Source organism: Stegastes partitus, unplaced genomic scaffold (genome assembly GCF_000690725.1).
Source record: "Stegastes partitus isolate 25-593 unplaced genomic scaffold, Stegastes_partitus-1.0.2 Scaffold652, whole genome shotgun sequence".
NCBI classification, from domain to species: domain Eukaryota; kingdom Metazoa; phylum Chordata; class Actinopteri; family Pomacentridae; genus Stegastes; species Stegastes partitus.
In genome coordinates, this window is record NW_007578383.1 from 7,862 (window position 1) to 26,384 (window position 18,523).

Below are 18,523 nucleotides of genomic sequence, written 5' to 3' on the forward strand. Positions count from 1 at the left end.
GACATGTTTGGATGCAATCATATTAATGGAAAAGAGTGTATGTCTGAAAAGGGCTTCATATCTCTGATATTATTTGAAAATGTCCCTTAAGCACAATCAGGTGTAAAAAACAGGTGACAGATCAAAGGAAATCAGTCATTTTTCTGCCTCTTACCGCTGAGCAGTGGCCTGTTCAGGCTGAAGGACTGTGGCAGATCCTCGATTTCAGTGATCCTCTGGTACATGGCCCTGGAGAGGTGGTCAGCGTGGTACAAGCTGCCCAGGATGATGCTGGAGAAGTAGATGGGCTCAGTGAAGTAGCTCATCAGAGAACCCTGGAATCCAACGACGTTCCACCTGAAGGGTTCGAGAGAAGGTGTCAGAGGTAAACAACAGAGACAAAGGAGGTTAAATCTGAGGGAGCAAACGCACAAATCTGTAAAAAAACAATCTACATTATTGTTCTAACTAATCCTCCTGAAAATACTAATCTGATTCCGGCTCAGAGGAGTCCTGAGCTGTTACAGGCCTCCTGGCGATTCATCGAGGAGTCTAATCAGAGCTCCAGCAGCCTACTGACACCTGAGAAGAGCAGCTAACAGCAGAGACAGAAATGAAGTGATTGTAATGTGCCACAGAGATAATTCATCCTCTTTACACATGCACATAATCATCAGGATTCCTACTGGTCTGCTCAAAGACGCCCTTCAACACCTAGAGTGGGTCTGCAGGGCTAGATTTAACATTATGAAACACAGTATGTACTATAGCAGGACAGACTCATGGACTCATACTGTGTCATGTACCGGTATTTGACACATTTTCCTTTTAAGAACATTTTATATGTGGATTTGGTGGAACTTGCATGTAAATTAGTCATAGTAGCAGAAGTAATAGTAGTATTAGTATTCATGTATTTATTTTCCTCCCACTCTTATAATAATGAGTGTTTTGTTTAACCCTCTAAACCCAAAGCAGTTTTTGGACATTTTTTTTTTACTCCTGTCACTTTTTTTGTAATTCTTGTCTCATTTTTCTCTGCAATAATTTTTGTGAAGTTGGTCACAGTTGAATCAGTTATATATTTTCCTTCGTGATGAGAAGTGGATAATTTTTTGCTTTTTACTAAAACTGATTAATGTGAGAGATTTATTTTTGATTAAATTTTAAATGACACAGAATGTCACATCATAAAGGAGTAGTTCAAAGACCATCGGAAAGCTGAAAATCTGACAGAGGGTTAAGAACGACAATAGTGAAAATGCTCATGTCTGCACGGCAACATTCTCACCATAGTAATGCAGATGTTTAGTCTAAAACTGATTAACTACCTCAGTTTAACATGTTCAATATTAGTTAGCACTAAAGTTGAAGCTGAATGAAATATCATTAGTTGTGTAGGAGTTTGGTATCTGAGAAATTTGAATTTTGACCGCATAATAATATAATAATAATTACATAACAACCTGAGAGAGAGTCAATGAATTCAAACATTATTACAGGTTATCATTGTGTAGCAAATATATACTTGTCTGCTATTTTTCAATATAAAAACAGCCTGCAGCTCAGCTGGAAAGTTCCTGAATTTTTGTCATGTGACTGCTGATTGCAGCTGAGTCACTATTAGTGTCAATAGTGCCAATAGTGATAGATTGAGCTAAACAACCAGTCATGCTCATATTCTCTTCTTTTATAGTCTCCAGCCCAACCTTCTCGTCTTTGGACTGTTGCAGAAAACCGAAGCATCCATGGCAAACTACTACAATGAACAGAACACAGACCTGGCGATCTTGTCACTGCAGGACATGGTGAGCAGCCTCTCACCCTGAAGAACTCCATCCCATGTCTGGATGGTGTTACTGGAGCGCACAGGAATGGTTCCTTCACCAGACTCAATTTTAGTGCGAAGCTGCCCGCGAGCCTTTCTGTTTGGGTGTCTGTCTCCCTGATCTGATGTCAGAACAAAAGCAACAACACACAATCTGAGGATAGAACAGTAAACTATACATGTTGCTGTTCCCACTAACATGATACAGAAGATCTGTCATCTATTCCCTCTCTGCAACTGTCTTGTTTAAGGATTTAAAAAAGAAAAAAAGAAAAAAAGTCTGCACTGTACAAAAAAAAGAAAGAAAAGAAAAATACAAAAAAAAAAAACCTGAAATACTTTAGCATTTGGAATGCAAAAAAATAATGTAAACTACTGCAAAACCTCAATCTGAAAAAAAAACCCTTTTCATATTAAATTACATTGTCTAAGTTTAATTTCACATGACATGGCCTGTATGTTTTTGTCTTATATTAATACATAGGGAGATTATATATTTGATAAAGGAAAACATTAGTTCATAATTTTTGTTGTGAAAACTAATTTAACAAACACATATATATATACACATATATAAATCTAAATTAGATACATCATGTAAAATTACAAAACCATTACTTTTTCTGTTAATTGTCACTAACTGTGTCTAATTTAAAAAATAAACTACAGTAATAAATCAGATTTTAATGTTTAATCTACTCAATAAAAAGATCCATGAAAATGTTTTTTATATTGAAAAAAGTAATTAAAAAATGATGGTGAATCATTTTACATCATTTTATTGATATTTTTGTGTAATAAAAATGGAGAAAATAATATGTCAAATGAAAAGGGAAAAATATCAAAGGGGGACATTTTTTTTTATTTATCCCTTTTACTTTGAGCAGGTATATATTCTGAAGAAATAAGCAGGTTTTATCCACTCACCCTCCACTCCCGCTTCATGAGGTGAGAAGATGCGAGCGTCTCCACAGGGGGACGTGCTGATATATAGGTGAAACTGGACGTTTTCCTTCAGTCTGAAACCTTGTCTGCTGTCACACCTGCTGAAGATGGATTGATGGTGCTCCTCTTTGTTGTTACTGAAGACGGAAATGCAGATAAATGGCTGTTAAGATAGCAATGAAGTTATAGAGAAAGTTTGTGATTGGCTAGTGATGAATAGCATTTCATTAATGAATGAAACAATTCTACGCTATAAGAAACAAATTGGTGCATTCAAAGTGTGCAATATGGATAGGGGATGCATGTTAAAGGTAAAGTCAGACTGAGCAAAAGTCACCTGAGGAAATGCTCTAGCTGGGAGTACAGGAACCTGATGAGAGACCGACGAGCTACAATCTCAGCGTGGCAGTCATTGAGGGCCAAACCTCTATCGCTCATGTATTCACCGTTGATGCACTTTGTCCCCGTGGACACGCAGATGACCTGAGCCTCCTTCACATCTGTACCTGGTCAACCCCCCCCCCAAAAAAAACAATATCATCATCAAACTGCTTACTTAGACAATGTCCGACCAGTTTAGTCTGGCATTGCTGGACTACAGTCAACTTCTAGACTCATCTTAACAGTTAAAGCAAAGAGGATGCATCTGACCACAATCTGTGCTACAGCGATGCTTTTGTACATGAGAGATTATTGATTTTTCATTTACAAAAAATAAAACACTGAAACGTGTTTTTATTTTAACATTCAGGGCAGAACGCTGGATTTCTCCTTTAGTTCCTGAAGATATTTCCTCTTTCATCCTAGAGACCTCTTCATTTCTAATAGTTGTGAAACTGCCAGCTAAGGGATGACTCAAGATGTTAATGGTGGGTAAACTGCCTGGGGATGGATGTCAAGATGGCATTATAAGTACATGATAAATGGTGTAGCAGCCCCAACCACCAGCGCCACCATTGATCACTTACAATGCAGTTGTGAGATCCCTGAGGATTAGTCTGTTAGAACTGACAAAGCCTCTTGAATGAGAGATGAAACCGAACAAAGAGAAGCCCAGTTGGCTCCACTGAAGCTCCAATTTTATCCATGTAAGATTACATTTACTACACAAATTTGGAACATTACCATTTTGCAATATTATAGACAAAACTCCTAATTTAATACCTAAAGATAAAAACCATAGTAATAATCAACAGATTAAGCAACAATGACACAAGTTGCAGTAATTGTAATAATTCAGACAGTGCTTCTAGGACATTGTAGCTGTTAAAACAACAATGTAATCTTAATTCAAATATATTGAAATGCATCTCTGCAGCACAGCAGCAGACATCCACTGACGGTAGATGTTCAATCAACTCCTCTATGGCAAGATATCAAAAGTTTATGAAAGACAAACTGAGTGGGGCTGAGACCCTTTATATGAAAATAGAACTGTTGCATGAAACTCTTGTTTTATGAGCATGAGTGGGGAAAAAAATCATCTTTGTCACTGAGGAGAAATGCAAGTTAAAGAATGTGTCTATACTCTTGTGATTATCCCGCATTAATAGTTTTGTAGAAAGAAAAGCTCATGTCAGATTTAGGTTTGTTCGAATGTTTTACATACATATATACAGTATGTCACCAGAGATAATTTATCTGTACGAGAGCGGTGTATATACATAGCTGCTGTTTCCCAGTTTCCAATCCCCTTGATGGTTTTCATGTTAATATAGTGACAATTAAGCTTGTTCAAGGAGAATGGGTTAAAGAGTGAACTCACATATCAACGGCGGACTGTTTGTTCCACAATGGACCCCCCAAAAAAAGATTACCTGTTGTCATGATGATACCCGCCAAGACTTTCCGTCGAGCATGTGGAGACGTGAAGTTATCCGTCAGCTCGCTGAATTTGTCAATGACAAGACGAGAAACGGCATCAGCCAGGACCTAAAGAACCACACATGAAGCAAAATCATTGGTAGATCTGAACAAAGAAACTAGATAGAGAATAAAACGCCACTTTGGCTCTTTTAATTCAGTTTTATGAAACATGAGTTACCAAACAGCAGAAGACAATGCCAAAGCGAGACAAAAAGCTAGTGAAAGCTCTTCTTATCTGCACTCAAACTATTACTGAATATTTCAATTAGGAATGCTGCACTGGTGTGAATGACAGGCAGGGATCTGAGCAGCTTAAAACAGCCAAATCCTCTGCTTCACCGACTGCTCTGTGAGTCGGGCAGAGTGACTTGGAAAGGCTGGAATAATGAATCGCAGTGTTTGAATAGCACTTCGAGGGTGATGGTAATTAAGATAGCAGCTTTGTTATCAGTGTGCAGGGATTACAGGCAGGGATTAGTTTATATGTTAAATGTGTTGAACTTGTCTCTCCTGGAGCCGTCTCCATCTTCAATCAGATTTTGTCAGGTTGGTCTCGAATGGTGACATTTGTAGTTTTTCGTTTGACAATGGAGATCTGACAGGAAGGTGTTTGGAGTCTACAATCAGACAGGCCACTGCCTCTTTCATCTGGCACTTTTGTATACAAAAAAATTCAACAAATCTTGATATCTGATGGTATTCATTCCCTTTTTATGTAATGTAATGGCTCACTTTTGCTTTGGTGTTCATATAAGACTTGACTGTAAAAAAGGATCCAACATTAGCATGTAATATATACACGATACAAAGCTCACCAGTACTTTTCTAGTATACTAGGGCACCCTATCAGGTTCTTTAGAAGTTCCGTAAAAGCTCTTACTAAGCTAGAATAACCAGAAGGCACTTCATGATGGATGCTGCCTCACTGGCTCCAGCTTTCACCTAGTGTGTGACCAATTAAGCAATTTTGTCACTAGATTACATGACTACTAAATCACCTTCAAGAATGTTTGTAGGATTATATGGCGAGTGTAGCTATGACTCAAGTTAGGCAGCCTGGACTAGCTTGCAGGTTTCTCTTAACTTACAATTTGTGCAAGATCTGGATGGAAACATGCCTTACGTCAAATCTCTACCTCTATGGCTCCTATAGTTCAGTGATGCGAAGACATTCAGATTTTCTGGTGATCAAAATGACCAAAAATATGGCCATGTTTCAGAGTTAGCACATGCATTATAAGTGGAAGTAAAGTCACCATTTCCAAGAGACGGTCTTAAAAAAAAAACACACTGTGTCTAAAACTTGCACAATGGGATAAGCATTGTGAAGTTTGCAGCACCCAGGGAATGCAGATCAGATAGAGAGACCAGAGGATATTTGTAAGCAGTACAGAATAATGGAACAAAGTTGCCTGTGCAGTTCATCAATAGGCAGCTTTCCACTGCAGGAACTTGAAGCAGGTGACATCTTACAAATATTACCTACTGGACATAACTCCAGTTCTATGAGCATGTATGAAACAGCCTATGTGGTTGCACTGAGAATGGCAATGCTAATGACAAGACGACTGCTACTTTACGAGGATATTGAGAGGGCAGAAAAATGCTGCCTGTTGTTGTCTCTGAGGTTAAGCAATTATTCTTTTCAAGCATAATCCATCAGCATCAATACCTGCAGAGTAGTGTTTCAGGGTAAGTCAGCAGTACCTACCCTGGAGTTGTTGCTTTTTTCTCCTCCAAAAATGAAAAAAATAAAAAATTGATTCTACAAGGGTGGCTCTTGAGGTCAGAACATGATCACATGTCCAGGCCACCCTCAAACAACCCCCAAGTTCCTGCAGTGGCCTAATACAACCCATGTGATCATACTATATGTAAAACTCCTGCAGTGGTATTTGTATCTCTGAATACTTTTCTTACTTTGATTGCACACTTTAAAAAGGCAAGACAAAAATGGGAAGTAAGCAACAAAAAAACTGGTCATTTACCTTCTTCCATGCTTACCTGTGGCAGGTGAAGCTGCAGTCCCTCTCTGGGTATAGGCTGCCGTGATGGTGTCTGGTCCAGCTGAATATTAAAGAGAGCAGACAGAGCAGCCTGGGCAGCCCGAGCCTTGGCCAGCTTTTTATTCCGCCCAGAACCCTGGAATTTCTGGGCATCTACTGCCACTGACATGACAAAGTTCTTGGCATGGCTCTCCCCACTCTCTGATACAAAGTCATACTTCAGGCCTGGCCGCAACTCATTGAGGATCATGACAGGGTTCTTGCCACTTGTTGGGGAGACGGCAGTGGAGGGTGCTAGAGGTAAGGGAGACTGGGGTAGGTCTGGGACAGGGAAGGGTAGCAATGGGTACTCTATTCCCAATGAGTTGAAGGAACCATTACTGTTGGAAGCGAGGTAAAATGGGTCATCTATAGGGTTGGATGTCTCAAAAGCATTAAAGAGCATGTCTGGAAAGTCAGCTTGGTCCGAGGTAAAGTCTGTGTGAACAGACAGAGTCCGGCCCATGGCCATGTGGGCTTCAGATGCGTTGGGGAACTGTACAAAGGAGCGTAGCGCCTTCTCTGCTGCATTCAACTTGGCCTTCTTCTTGGTTGGACCTGAACCCTCGAAGAGCTGCCCGTTGACCTCCACAGTCATCACAAAGACAGGCGCATGGACTGGCCCGGTCTGAGAGAGCAGTTTGTACTGCAGTCCTGGCTTGATCTCATTCAGCTGCATGAGGGCATTCTTGGGCAGAATCGGCCCGGGGACTTTCTTACGCTTCTTGGGCCTGTACTTGGAATGCGTGTGCCCATTATTGCCCTCCTCTAAGGGACGTTTTCTCCCACCCCCAGCACTCCCATTGGGGAGTTGAGCAATCTCAGCTGCAACCCTCTCTTTGGAGAAGAGGTTATCCAAGTTCCGATTTTCCTTAACATCTGTGCTGCATGAACCTGCGGTGCCCAGAAAGAGTAACTTACAATGCCTTCGTTGCAGGATCTTGTAAATGTAAAATTTAGAGATTCCTTTATCTCTCTTTGTAACTGAACAAGTGATGTGTGTTCCTTAATCAATACATAGGTGGTAACATTCCAATAATACAGTAATAATATATTATACTGGTAAAAGTTCATTATAAACAAGTTAATTAATTTAAGTAACACACATTCTTGACTAATCCAGGAACATCCCTAGGAGAAAATTTAGATTAAATTACAGTGAAGCAGTTAAAATTGTCAACATACATCAAAAAAACAATATCTATGCTTTATCTAGCATTAAAACCCTCAATAATCATTTCAATGTACTCCACCTTTAGCAAATTATGAGGCAACTTCTCACAACAAGAAGCTCTATGACAATGTATCTTCTTTCTTGAATGTCTATCTGTAAATGATCTTGTGTTTTGGGAACACATATCACCAGGCCCTGTTAACAAAGGCGATGGAACTTAATGTAAATTTCCATTTATAACATCCTCCAGCAAAAGCTCGATAGGTTACTCCTTTCGGTGCTCAGGACAGAAAACAATCCTATAAAATGCAGGCTTAGAAGGGTTGTAGCGAAAAGGTGTCAGCTTTTCCCATAATATTTTTGCATTTCAATTGAGCCTGAAGAAAAATACCAGAGAACTCATTAACTTTTAGCATTTGATTGGTGAAATACGATCACTTCTCACACAAAATAAGATAAATGTGCACAGTCAACAACAGAATCAACCACAGTGCAGGTGCTGCAGCGTGCTAGGGTTAGGATTCAGTACATAAAACCTACACTGCTAAACTACAGATTTTACAACCGCAATGTCATCTGACAAACTGACCACACATGAATTAAAAACAATAGTTGTGCTGTGAATTTCGTGATATTTCCATGTAAAATGATTAGTCAGAGAAAAAGAAAGGAGCGATTTAAAGCGCTGGTCTCATACACTCCTTCATTTTTGTGTCACAGGAAACAAAGAGAGTCTTCTTCCTGAAGATGCCTGGACAGCAGCATCTCAGCTGCATTTAGAGCTAAAGACTGTGGTAGTCTGTTTAGAACAGTACGAAAACCAGAGGTAATACAGTTGCTGTAAAATTAACCATATTGGAAAATTGAAAGTCACTTTCTGAGAACATGTTGGACCTTAAATGATTTGAAAAAGGGCACAGTATGGGATCTTTAACTGAGATGTGTTGACGCCCTATCAAACAAAGCACCTGAAAAGATTCAGTAAATCCTCAAAAAGGATTCAGATTGGAGAGAATGCAACAGAACTCCATCCTTGGCCAATTGCCATTAAATCATTATAATTTTTGCTGTATTCATTCTAATATGAACTGTAAATCCCTTTTTTCCATACCCAAAGTATACAGTGTCTGGACAGAACTGACTATTGTTGACTACTGCATGCAAAGTAAAAAACAAGCATGAAAGTGGGGGACAGAACTCAAACAAGAAAAACAATAGCAGATAATGCCCTGACCAACAAGAGGGAGGGAGTGATTATAGGTCTGCTGGGGAAGAGGGAACATTGTTACTTAACTGATACAGCCAATGCTGCAGTTCAACAAGCAAAATAATAATATGAAGCAGAAAAACTGTCTTTGTTAAACTGCAAGAGAACTGACTCTGTTGGCCAACTGCAAGGACAACAATCTTATGTAGCAGCAAATCCAGTTGTGAATGTATATTTGATTAGTTTTCTCACTTACTGTTTACAATTTTAGCAAAAAGCCCTTGAACAACCTTGACCATTTCCACCACCAGCCTGAAACCAACCCTCCCAAACACTGTCAAGCATAATCCACATGTTCTCCCAAATGGTTTCACTTTGGCTTACACAGAACAGGGACAGGATTACTGCTGTCCAACACAAATTATGAAGTGTGTAAAGGGGCCCCATCAGTCAGCGTTGAGGCAAATCAGCAGCAGGCTGAATCACAATGCCAAATTGACAATTTGGTTCACGTCTTTGAGCACACTGACTTCTTTCAACAAGCCAGACGCACTCAATCTTGAAAATGAAATGCCATCTCAACCTAATGCTGGATCACATCAGTTTTTACCAATAAACAGCCAACTTATCAAACCACATATCCTTCCCCTGTGAATAAACTGTCTGCTTTAAGACACAAATGCTGACCCCTGGATGATTTCAGGTGAAAGTAAAGCTTTGTGATTATTTTATTTGCATTGCCCTGCTTGTTAACTTCACTCAGAAACTGCTTCATCCATCTTTTCATTAAAACGTATTGATGCTTATACTGGGTCAGGTGGATTTAGGCTGAAATAGACCTGTGTACCCAATCCAGAGGTGGCTATCAGGGGGGCTTTAGTGAGCTTTTTTGTTGAGAGCAAGGGAACACGCTTAGAATCTGCCATCAAAATAGGCTGAAATCTCACAGTAGATACACCCTGACCCTTGGATTAAGCTTCGCCTGAGCAGGCCAAAAAGAATTGGATGGTACATTTTCAAGGACAATCCTGGGAGATTACAGTGGTGCATGAAGGATGTTTTAACATTGTGCTCCCTTTACATATATTTATCTCATATAATGCCTGGAAATACCCTGGATCCATTATCATTCTCAAAAAAAAAAAAAAAAAAAATTATTATGTCATCACATGAAGATTATATCTGCTGCAGTATTGAATGAAACCAATAACAAGACATCAACATCTTGTTTGGAATTGAAATGAAAAACGTGACTCACTCATCCTTTCTACTGCGTCCCCGTCTCTGATGAACAGCCTTTGTTGGGTTCGAGTTGGCTTTAGTCCTGCTCGACCTGCAGAAAGCACACGACGTTGACAATGTTCAGTCAGAGAGACTTTTGTCAAGGGAGTGACTTCTTCCAATACATGTTGGATTTGGTGGAAGTACAAGTACTCAGAGTCTCAACGTGGAGTGTACTGAGAGAACTGCTTTCCCTCTTCATAAACACATATACGAACAAAACAAAAACACTGTTCATGACTAGGAGGTTAGTGTGGTGAGGATATTGCACTGTTAAATGGTCTGACAAAGTATTACCAGAGTAAGAGTGTCAGGCTCTAGCAGATGCCCCACATACCTGTACGAACATAATTGGATGCTACTAAACAGCTGCTATTAAAAAAGCAGATGAATGTGATCATGAAACGCAGGAAAATACTGAATCAGACATTTAAATTATATTGCTTTTGCGTAGCAGACAACCCAGAAGGCCAGGATCTGAGCAAAGCTTTAAGATAGGACTTTAATAATCACTCATTCTTGACTCAGTTTGAGTCTACTCTTCTATTAGTCTACTCTCTGATGCATGAATCAATCTTGAATTAACAATTATCAAAACAAATCATAAAATTAAGCTCCATTTAACGGTTGTTAAGCACTTTTAAGTCCCCGTTGAAGGACTATAACAACTTTTCTAATCCTCAAGTTCTTCCATCTTAATCAGGCTATGATCAAAATTACAATTTCTCTGAAACCAAACACCTACACAGCTAATGGCATGTCTTCCAGCCTCAGCTTTAGTGCTTGTTAGCCTACCCACAGTGAGTAAAAATGTGACAGGAGCAGAAAACGCCTAGTAACTGCTTGGAGTTCAGAGGGTTTAGCAATCTCAGACTGGTCTACTGATTTTATGTATGCACAATACTATCACTTTAGGGCACTTTAGGTTATGTGTAAGTTCACATAAGCATGTGAGCACTGTCACTGTGAGCATGTCAGTTTGCAAAAACCCGATCAAAGCACCACTACGCCCAACATACAACCTGCTATATTGTGTTTCTGACAAACATTTCATACCTGCATCATATTACTGTTGTTTAAAAGATGGGTTTTGCATCGTAAATCACTTTTTAAAATTAGTTTAGACAGTTGTAAATGCTGTTTCCATGAACAAATGACAGCAGGCAGACAAACACATTAAATAAATTTGCTCACTGCTATCCAGCTTGGCAGAGAACACAAGCACTAACTGGCTGGTAAAACATTTTCTTGTAAACATTGACATTCAACAGACAGCATCCACAAAAGCCTGAGCAGCCTTTTGAGACTGATACATCTGACTCACTCTAATATTCTAATGGCTTTTTTTTTTTTTTTTTCATTCGAAGCATTTAAAAAGGAAAACACCTGCTTTGAGAATATGGGACTTATTTGACTTCCCATAAATCTGGAAATGAGAGTTAAAAACATAAAGTAGTTGGGCGTCTGGATAGCTCAGCGGGTAGGGCAGGCGACCCATGTACATGTCGAATGGACAGCGGCGCGGGTTCGATTCCAAAAAGGCCAAAAAATCAATCTTAAAAAAAACCATAAAGCAGTTAAGACAGCAAGACATCAATTTGACAGTGGATCGGTACCAGTATCATATATATCATATCAGATATAGTGAAATGAGGTAGCAATTGATATGAAGAATCTCAGATCTACCAAACTTTTTCCATACGGATAATTTTGTAAATATAAAAAAAATATATTTATATATAATTCCAGCAGCAACTCCTAAAGTGCAGTTGTAGCAGTTCAAACATTCATATCTAAATAGATAAATAAATATTATAGAAAGTGGGAAATTGTTTTGTTTGGTTGTTTAAAAAAAAAAATACACCTCCATAGCATGATGCTGCCACCTCCATGCTTCACCATAGGGATGGTATCAGTCAGACGAACAGTGTTCACTAGAAATAGTTCTTGGAGTTCTAACATTTCCTGTTTGTCTTACTAGAATCTTTTTCCTTATGCTCTTGAAGTTCTTTATATGTAAATCCAAGTGTTCTGTCATGGGGCTCTTTATAGCTACTGTACCAACAAGGCCTGATTGGTGGAGGGCTTCCAACAGGTTTTCCATGTCTTCAGAGGAAATCTGAAGCTCTGTTAAAGTGAACAGACTCCTAGGTGGTCACCTCCATAACAAAGGGAGTCAGTAACTAAACTTGACAGCCAACTTCAGGAAGTCTACGTGGTTCTAGACTTCTTCCATTTCACAATTATTGAGGCTGCTGTGCTCCTGAACACCTTTAAAGCTCTGGCAATGGTTTCAGACACTTGGTCTATGCCTTGCCACAGTTTTATCGCAGAGTTCTGCAGAGACTTTCTTAGACTTCATGATTTGTTTGCTGTGATTTGTGAATTGTGCTAACTTTATACACACTGGTACGTGCCTTTCTAAGCTATGTCCAGCTCAAACAACAAAACAAGAGTGTGCACAAAAAGTGAAGCGGTTTGGATATTTTCAGAAGTGACTGTACATTAGTCGCATAAAATATGTTAATGTAAATGGTTGTTTTAGCTTAACTTCAGCGATTAGATTATTTTGCTATGTATTTATATTTTCTTTTATATACTACCAGAATTTCAGCATAATTAACTCAATGAAAGAGCAAAATCAAAAATCTCTGTGTGAAATCACTGAATCCCTATTTTTGGTAAGATCAAGGAGAACGCATCACAGGAACACAAAGAAAAGAATATCTGATGGTTTGTTCACAAAAACATCAATGAAATGTCTCTATAAAGCAGATGACACTAAGCTGATGTGTGTCAGCGAATAAAACTTTCATGATGAAACATTTCATTTGATGAAATTGTCATTTTAAGCTGAATGCGTCTTTTCGTTTGAAGAAACTGCTTTCAAAGAAATTGAAGTCTTTATGAGATCAATGGCAATGACAGCAAATAGACTTCTCTTTAATCATTCTATTGTAGTTATTAGTGTTGATTTCTTCACAAAGCCTTGGGAGAGTTTTAAACAATACATCTGAATTTTTTCTCGTTGGAACCGATTCATCCTCACCCCTCAACACCTCCTTTGCTCATATGTCACAACTCATCACCCAGCTTATTCTCCCCTCCCACTCCCACCTCCACCGCCACACGGCCCTAAGCTACTCCTGTCAGACAGAGGTACTCGTCTCTCAGGCTGATAAGAGACACTGAGCTGCCATTATTTCCCCCCCCGAGTCTAATCAGGAAGCTGTCACTCAGGGTGCCGTCCCCAGACATAAATAAACAAACTGTTGCCTACAGAAATTACACAATAATTATTGAAGATTTGCAGAGATAAGGGTGAAGGTTTTGTTCCCCTGGTCAGCTATGGTGCGATTATGTGGATCAAGTTGGTTCAAGGGTGTCTGTTGGTTAGTTGTTTTTTTTTTTTGGTGGATGTGAAGCATAACACACTGACTACACTTCCTCACAGAACTAGAGAAACGATGAAGAGAAGGATTTGAAGACTACCAGCCAAACAGCGTAACAGAAATACTGTCTGGAAAACCTTGATTCTATGCATTTCAACCTAATTAATTCCAAAAAGACACTAAAAACTAAACTTTTGCTCCACAAAATATATATATCCTGCAAATATATTACACAACAGAAGTGAGCACCCCCCCCGTGCAATATCACTTCAGTGTCAAATGACTCTGTCACCAGTTGCATTACTTACAAGTTGACCATTAGAGTATTTTCTCCTACAAAGGGTTACACATAAAATTTTTTAGAAAGACTACATGAAAAATAAAGGTCCCAAAATAAAAACTAAATGCAAAAAAATGAATATACACATGATCAGTGACACACAAGTTACAAATAACTCTGATCACTGAAACAAAATTGAGTACACATGTGATTTCCAACAGTCTAACTGCCTGAGTGTTTCCTCTACATTCATTTAGCAGCGGCGGCCCGCCATTCCTAAATCCTTGCCACTGCTCCTTCAAATTTCTCAGTTTTTTTTTGTTATTGTCACAAATACACTATACTTCAGATGAGCTTGTTCAAATATTTCTCTAAGAAGAGGAAGACATCTGATGAAGATGACGCTAGCCAGGTGTCATTAGCCTTTTACTGACTCATAAATGATGATTTTTACTGCCAGTATCTATTTGGACACGATTGATGCTTTTATTTTGAATTGTGAATGTCGGAACTATTGTTCGTGGTGTTGGTCCCGATGGTGCACTTGTTGGAGTTGCACATTTCATGGTAGGCGCCAGGAAAACAGTCCAACTATATACAACACAATCAAAACCTGGGAAAAGATTATAAAGCTCACCCGTGGGAGTGGTTCCTTATCAGCTCTGCATCCCATCATTCAAAACAAAGCCTTCCCCCTGGATTTGGTACAAATATATTTCAATGTTGGTATGATCTGTTTGAGGTTGGGAAACTCCTGTCATTTGAACAACTTAAAACTAAGTATGGCATACCGTCCTAACACTTTTTTGGCTTTCTTCAGGTGAGACACTTCATCAACAATCTCAATTCTTCTGAAACTCGTCCAATTCCTTCAGTAATTGATTCCTCTTTGTTACAGCTCTGTGGCTACAAGAAATTGATATCCCATTGTTAGAGAAAACTACAGTCCTTCAATACATGTAATATTGACAGAATAAGAAGTGCATGGGAGAAGGACCTGGGGTGTGAGTCTGAGGATGGGGCCTGGTCTGATGCAGTAGAGTCAATTGGGAGAGTTTTCTTGTGTAACAGGCGAACAGAAAGTCTGAAAATAACAATAATTAAATAATATGCATCCCGGTGTCCACACACAGCAGGTCCAAGGCCCCACCGTCTCCGGATGGGCAGTCCGCATGCTGGCTGAATGTAGGGAGAGTGGTTGAGAGCGATGTATGATTAAAGTCTCCTGAGATGACGATCAGAGACTGAGGGTGTGATGTTTGCAGCTGGGACACTGAACTATGGATGAGTTCACAGGTCGCAGCAGCATCAGCAACTCTCTCAGCAGGTAAAACGACCACAAACCAGCCGCCAGCAGTTCAACATCCTTTGTGCAGCGCCGCTCTTTAGCGCTAATGTGCCCAGCATTGCACCATCTCTCATTCACATACATGGCGAGTCCCCTGCCTTTCTTCTTACTACTCTCCCTCAAGCTCCACTCTGCTCTGACCAGGTGAAATCTGTCCAAAGATACGAGCGAGTTCGGAGTGAGTTTGTTCAGCCATGACTCCGTGAACAACATGAGGCTGCAGCGCTGACCCAGCTGCAGTGGGTCAGCGCTGTTAGCTGTTAGCTCTTCCATCTGTTAGGGAGAGACCTCACGTATCATGATGATGGATGGACGGATGGCTTGTAAGCGTCTCCTCTTCTCCCGACGCTTCACTGCTGCCCTCCATCCCCTTTTCCTCCTGCGGAACTCATAGGGATGTCTGGTCTCTCCACGACGGTGGCTTGGCCTGGCTCAGTGCCAACAGCGGTTTACGAGTGTAAAAACACTAGAGCCATGGCTCAACGGCTCAACGGCTCCCAGACCCCAAAAAGTCGCAAAAAGAGCGAAGAACAGACCAACAAAAACGCCATCTGCATCTCCACTGTTCCTGCACAAATGTGATACAGCTGTGTGAAATCAAAATATTAAAAAGATAGAAGAAAAACCAAAGTAAATAGCTATGAACACAGACAGTAGGAAGGAGCCGCTGTAATTGGCTGCCACTCTCATGGCGCCATAGCAACAAAAAGAGGTTGGGTCTTACATGCACTGCATTTGGAAATGTCCTATAATATTTAAATTCTGGCAAAAAGTCTCACAGGAAATTGATTCAAATTTTAACAAGAAAATAGAAATAAATCCTGGTTTGTTTCTGTTAAATCTTTCGAATAAGGGGCTCTCTTTGACAAGGACCCAGCAAAAACTGCTGCACAAGCTGCTTCTCTTGACAAGAAGATGCATTTTATTCCAGTGAACTATTATGCCCAGACCTCCAACTATTAATCAGTGGTATACAGAAATCTTTAAAGTCTTGCCTATGGAACATCTAAGTTCAGTTCTGAGGGGAAATGAGAGGATTTTTGATCAACTTTGGGCGACTCCAACTATCTCCAAGAATGCACAGCAGACCTCGTACGTAGGGGGCGTAGTGATGTGGTCGGCGCCCCTCTTGTACTCCTGTATCCTCATAATGCCCTCTTCTGTGCTATTATAGCTCCTTGTGGTCCTTTGCTTCGGTTGTCTACTCCATGATTGTACTGTTCACTGTGCTGCTATTTGTTGTTTTAAATATTTTGTCTCTTTGTGACCCCAAGTAACCTGTGACACGCTCATGCTTGTCCATACTGTCACGTGTGTTTGATTTCTTTGTTTTGAAAAATTGAAAATTCAATAAAAATTATTTAAAAACAAATAAATAAAAGCAACGGCGGACATAGGAAGAACTGATAAAAAAATTGGCAGTTATTGGGAGGTGGTAGAATTTTGAATCATCTGACATTCATTCGATATTGCACTGGGATTAACTCACTTGTGAACTGTATGTCAACAACTTATCAACAGTTGAGCCTATTTTGTGAAGTTCTGTGATGCCAGGTTTGCTTCGTCTCTGCTATATATAGACTGTTGGTTCACAATGTTTGCTATTCTCAGCTACAACTGATGAAGGCTTCAATTAGACCCAATAAAATGGCTAATCAGCTTTCCTCAAGAGACAAAACCGAGTGAAACTCCCGACAGCAAAGGCTTGCTACTCGGTGTGTATAATCGCTCCTCTGTGAGGAGATATGGCCTCTGTCCCGCTGCCACTTAGCTGTGTGGCTCCAAACGTTACCAATGACAATGTTATCAGGCTTTTCTGACTTCTGTTGTGGGAGACAGGTGGAAGGGGAACAGGGCTTAGGTTGCCCCTTTTTCAAGATAATGAAAGAAGAAAATTAACTCAGAGAAAGTAAAATGTAAACAAGTGTAGCTATCGGGGAGGCTTGTGACAGAACTTGAGAGCGCTTCAAAATTGTACTACGCTCATTCAAAAATTCTTGTTTACCTCATTATTTAAAGTTGAAATCACACAGGTTTTGGTAGTTTGTTGTCATTTGCAACAGGATCTGTTATACTGATGCTCACAGTGTTTTCCGTACACATATGGAACAGTATTTATTGCCTAGCAAAACAAAGCACCGTCAAGAAATTGGAAAGAAAATGAGACTGTGGAGGATGAACAGCCGGTAGGAATGGTAAGTGGCATGTATATTAAAGGAATCTGCAGCCTGCAATTCATGTCCTATAGAGACTCAGTTGAACAGACAAGCGAGGCAAAATAAATAAAAATCTATTTACGCTCCTTACTTCCACCTCAGATCATGCATCAGAGCGCACTCATCACCGCAACCCTGAACACAATCACATACTGAGGAGGGACAAAGACGCAAACGCCGAGCATTTACATGTAACCGTAAGTGCCTCTGTAAAAGGTAAGTGGATTCTTTTTTATTCTTAAGGACGTTCCTCCTGCCTCCCAAAAGGTTTCTACATTTCTAACTGATTGGTGTGGGAACCAGTCATCCCCAAACAGTTGTGACACAACCAAGGAAGGGATGACTTGGAGTAAATACAAAAAAAAAAGAGGATTCAAATGGGACCAAGATAAGACTGTTTGGATCAGATAAGAGTCAAGTGTATTTAATGTGAATCTGGTCAGGTAGAGCAATGTAGCGCTTTTTTTCTAGGATCTCTAAAGGTGTTACCAATACTGTAAAATGGAAAATGTGACTCTACATACTACAGATGCTTTAACAATTAAATTTAGGTATTAATTTGAATGATTTGAAGCCTGCAGTTCAGCCTAGTTTGACCTGAATTTTTGTCATGTGACTGTTGGTTGGTCACTGATTTCTCTATGCAAACTATTCATTTTAAGATTAAAAAAAAAAAGAAAAAAAAGAGAGAGATATAGAATAAATCGATTTAGTTTTTGGTCAGTTTTCCAACTGAATGTCACATCACAGTTCAAGACCTTTTGGGAGTTGAAAATTCAATTATTTTTTTTAGATTTGACAGTCTTCTGATAAATGGTGTCATTTTGGCGATTATGAAAAAAAAAAAAAAAGATTGCATGACTTTCAAACAGGCGGAAGGTTTAAATATCAGAGTGTTTTCTTCTAAACCCCATAAATACATATTTAAGCAGCTACGTGATAAGGATCTAAATATGCACTGT

At 39.6% G+C, this 18,523-nt stretch overlaps 1 protein-coding gene across 1 annotated transcript in view; it reads right to left on the reverse strand.

The window, feature by feature from the left end:
- Nucleotides 1-18,523, reverse strand: part of LOC103363325 (double-stranded RNA-specific editase 1-like) — a 34,405-nt gene that overhangs the window by 2,725 nt on the left and 13,157 nt on the right. The window contains exons 3-10 of the mRNA XM_008290039.1: nucleotides 17,006-17,053; nucleotides 15,660-15,693; nucleotides 6,623-7,557; nucleotides 4,570-4,684; nucleotides 3,090-3,258; nucleotides 2,735-2,889; nucleotides 1,761-1,929; nucleotides 155-336 (exon numbers count right to left, since the gene is read on the reverse strand). Of these exons, the coding sequence (XP_008288261.1) occupies nucleotides 155-336; nucleotides 1,761-1,929; nucleotides 2,735-2,889; nucleotides 3,090-3,258; nucleotides 4,570-4,684; nucleotides 6,623-7,557; nucleotides 15,660-15,693; nucleotides 17,006-17,053 (1,807 nt within the window). The remainder of the gene's footprint in view (nucleotides 1-154; nucleotides 337-1,760; nucleotides 1,930-2,734; nucleotides 2,890-3,089; nucleotides 3,259-4,569; nucleotides 4,685-6,622; nucleotides 7,558-15,659; nucleotides 15,694-17,005; nucleotides 17,054-18,523) is intronic.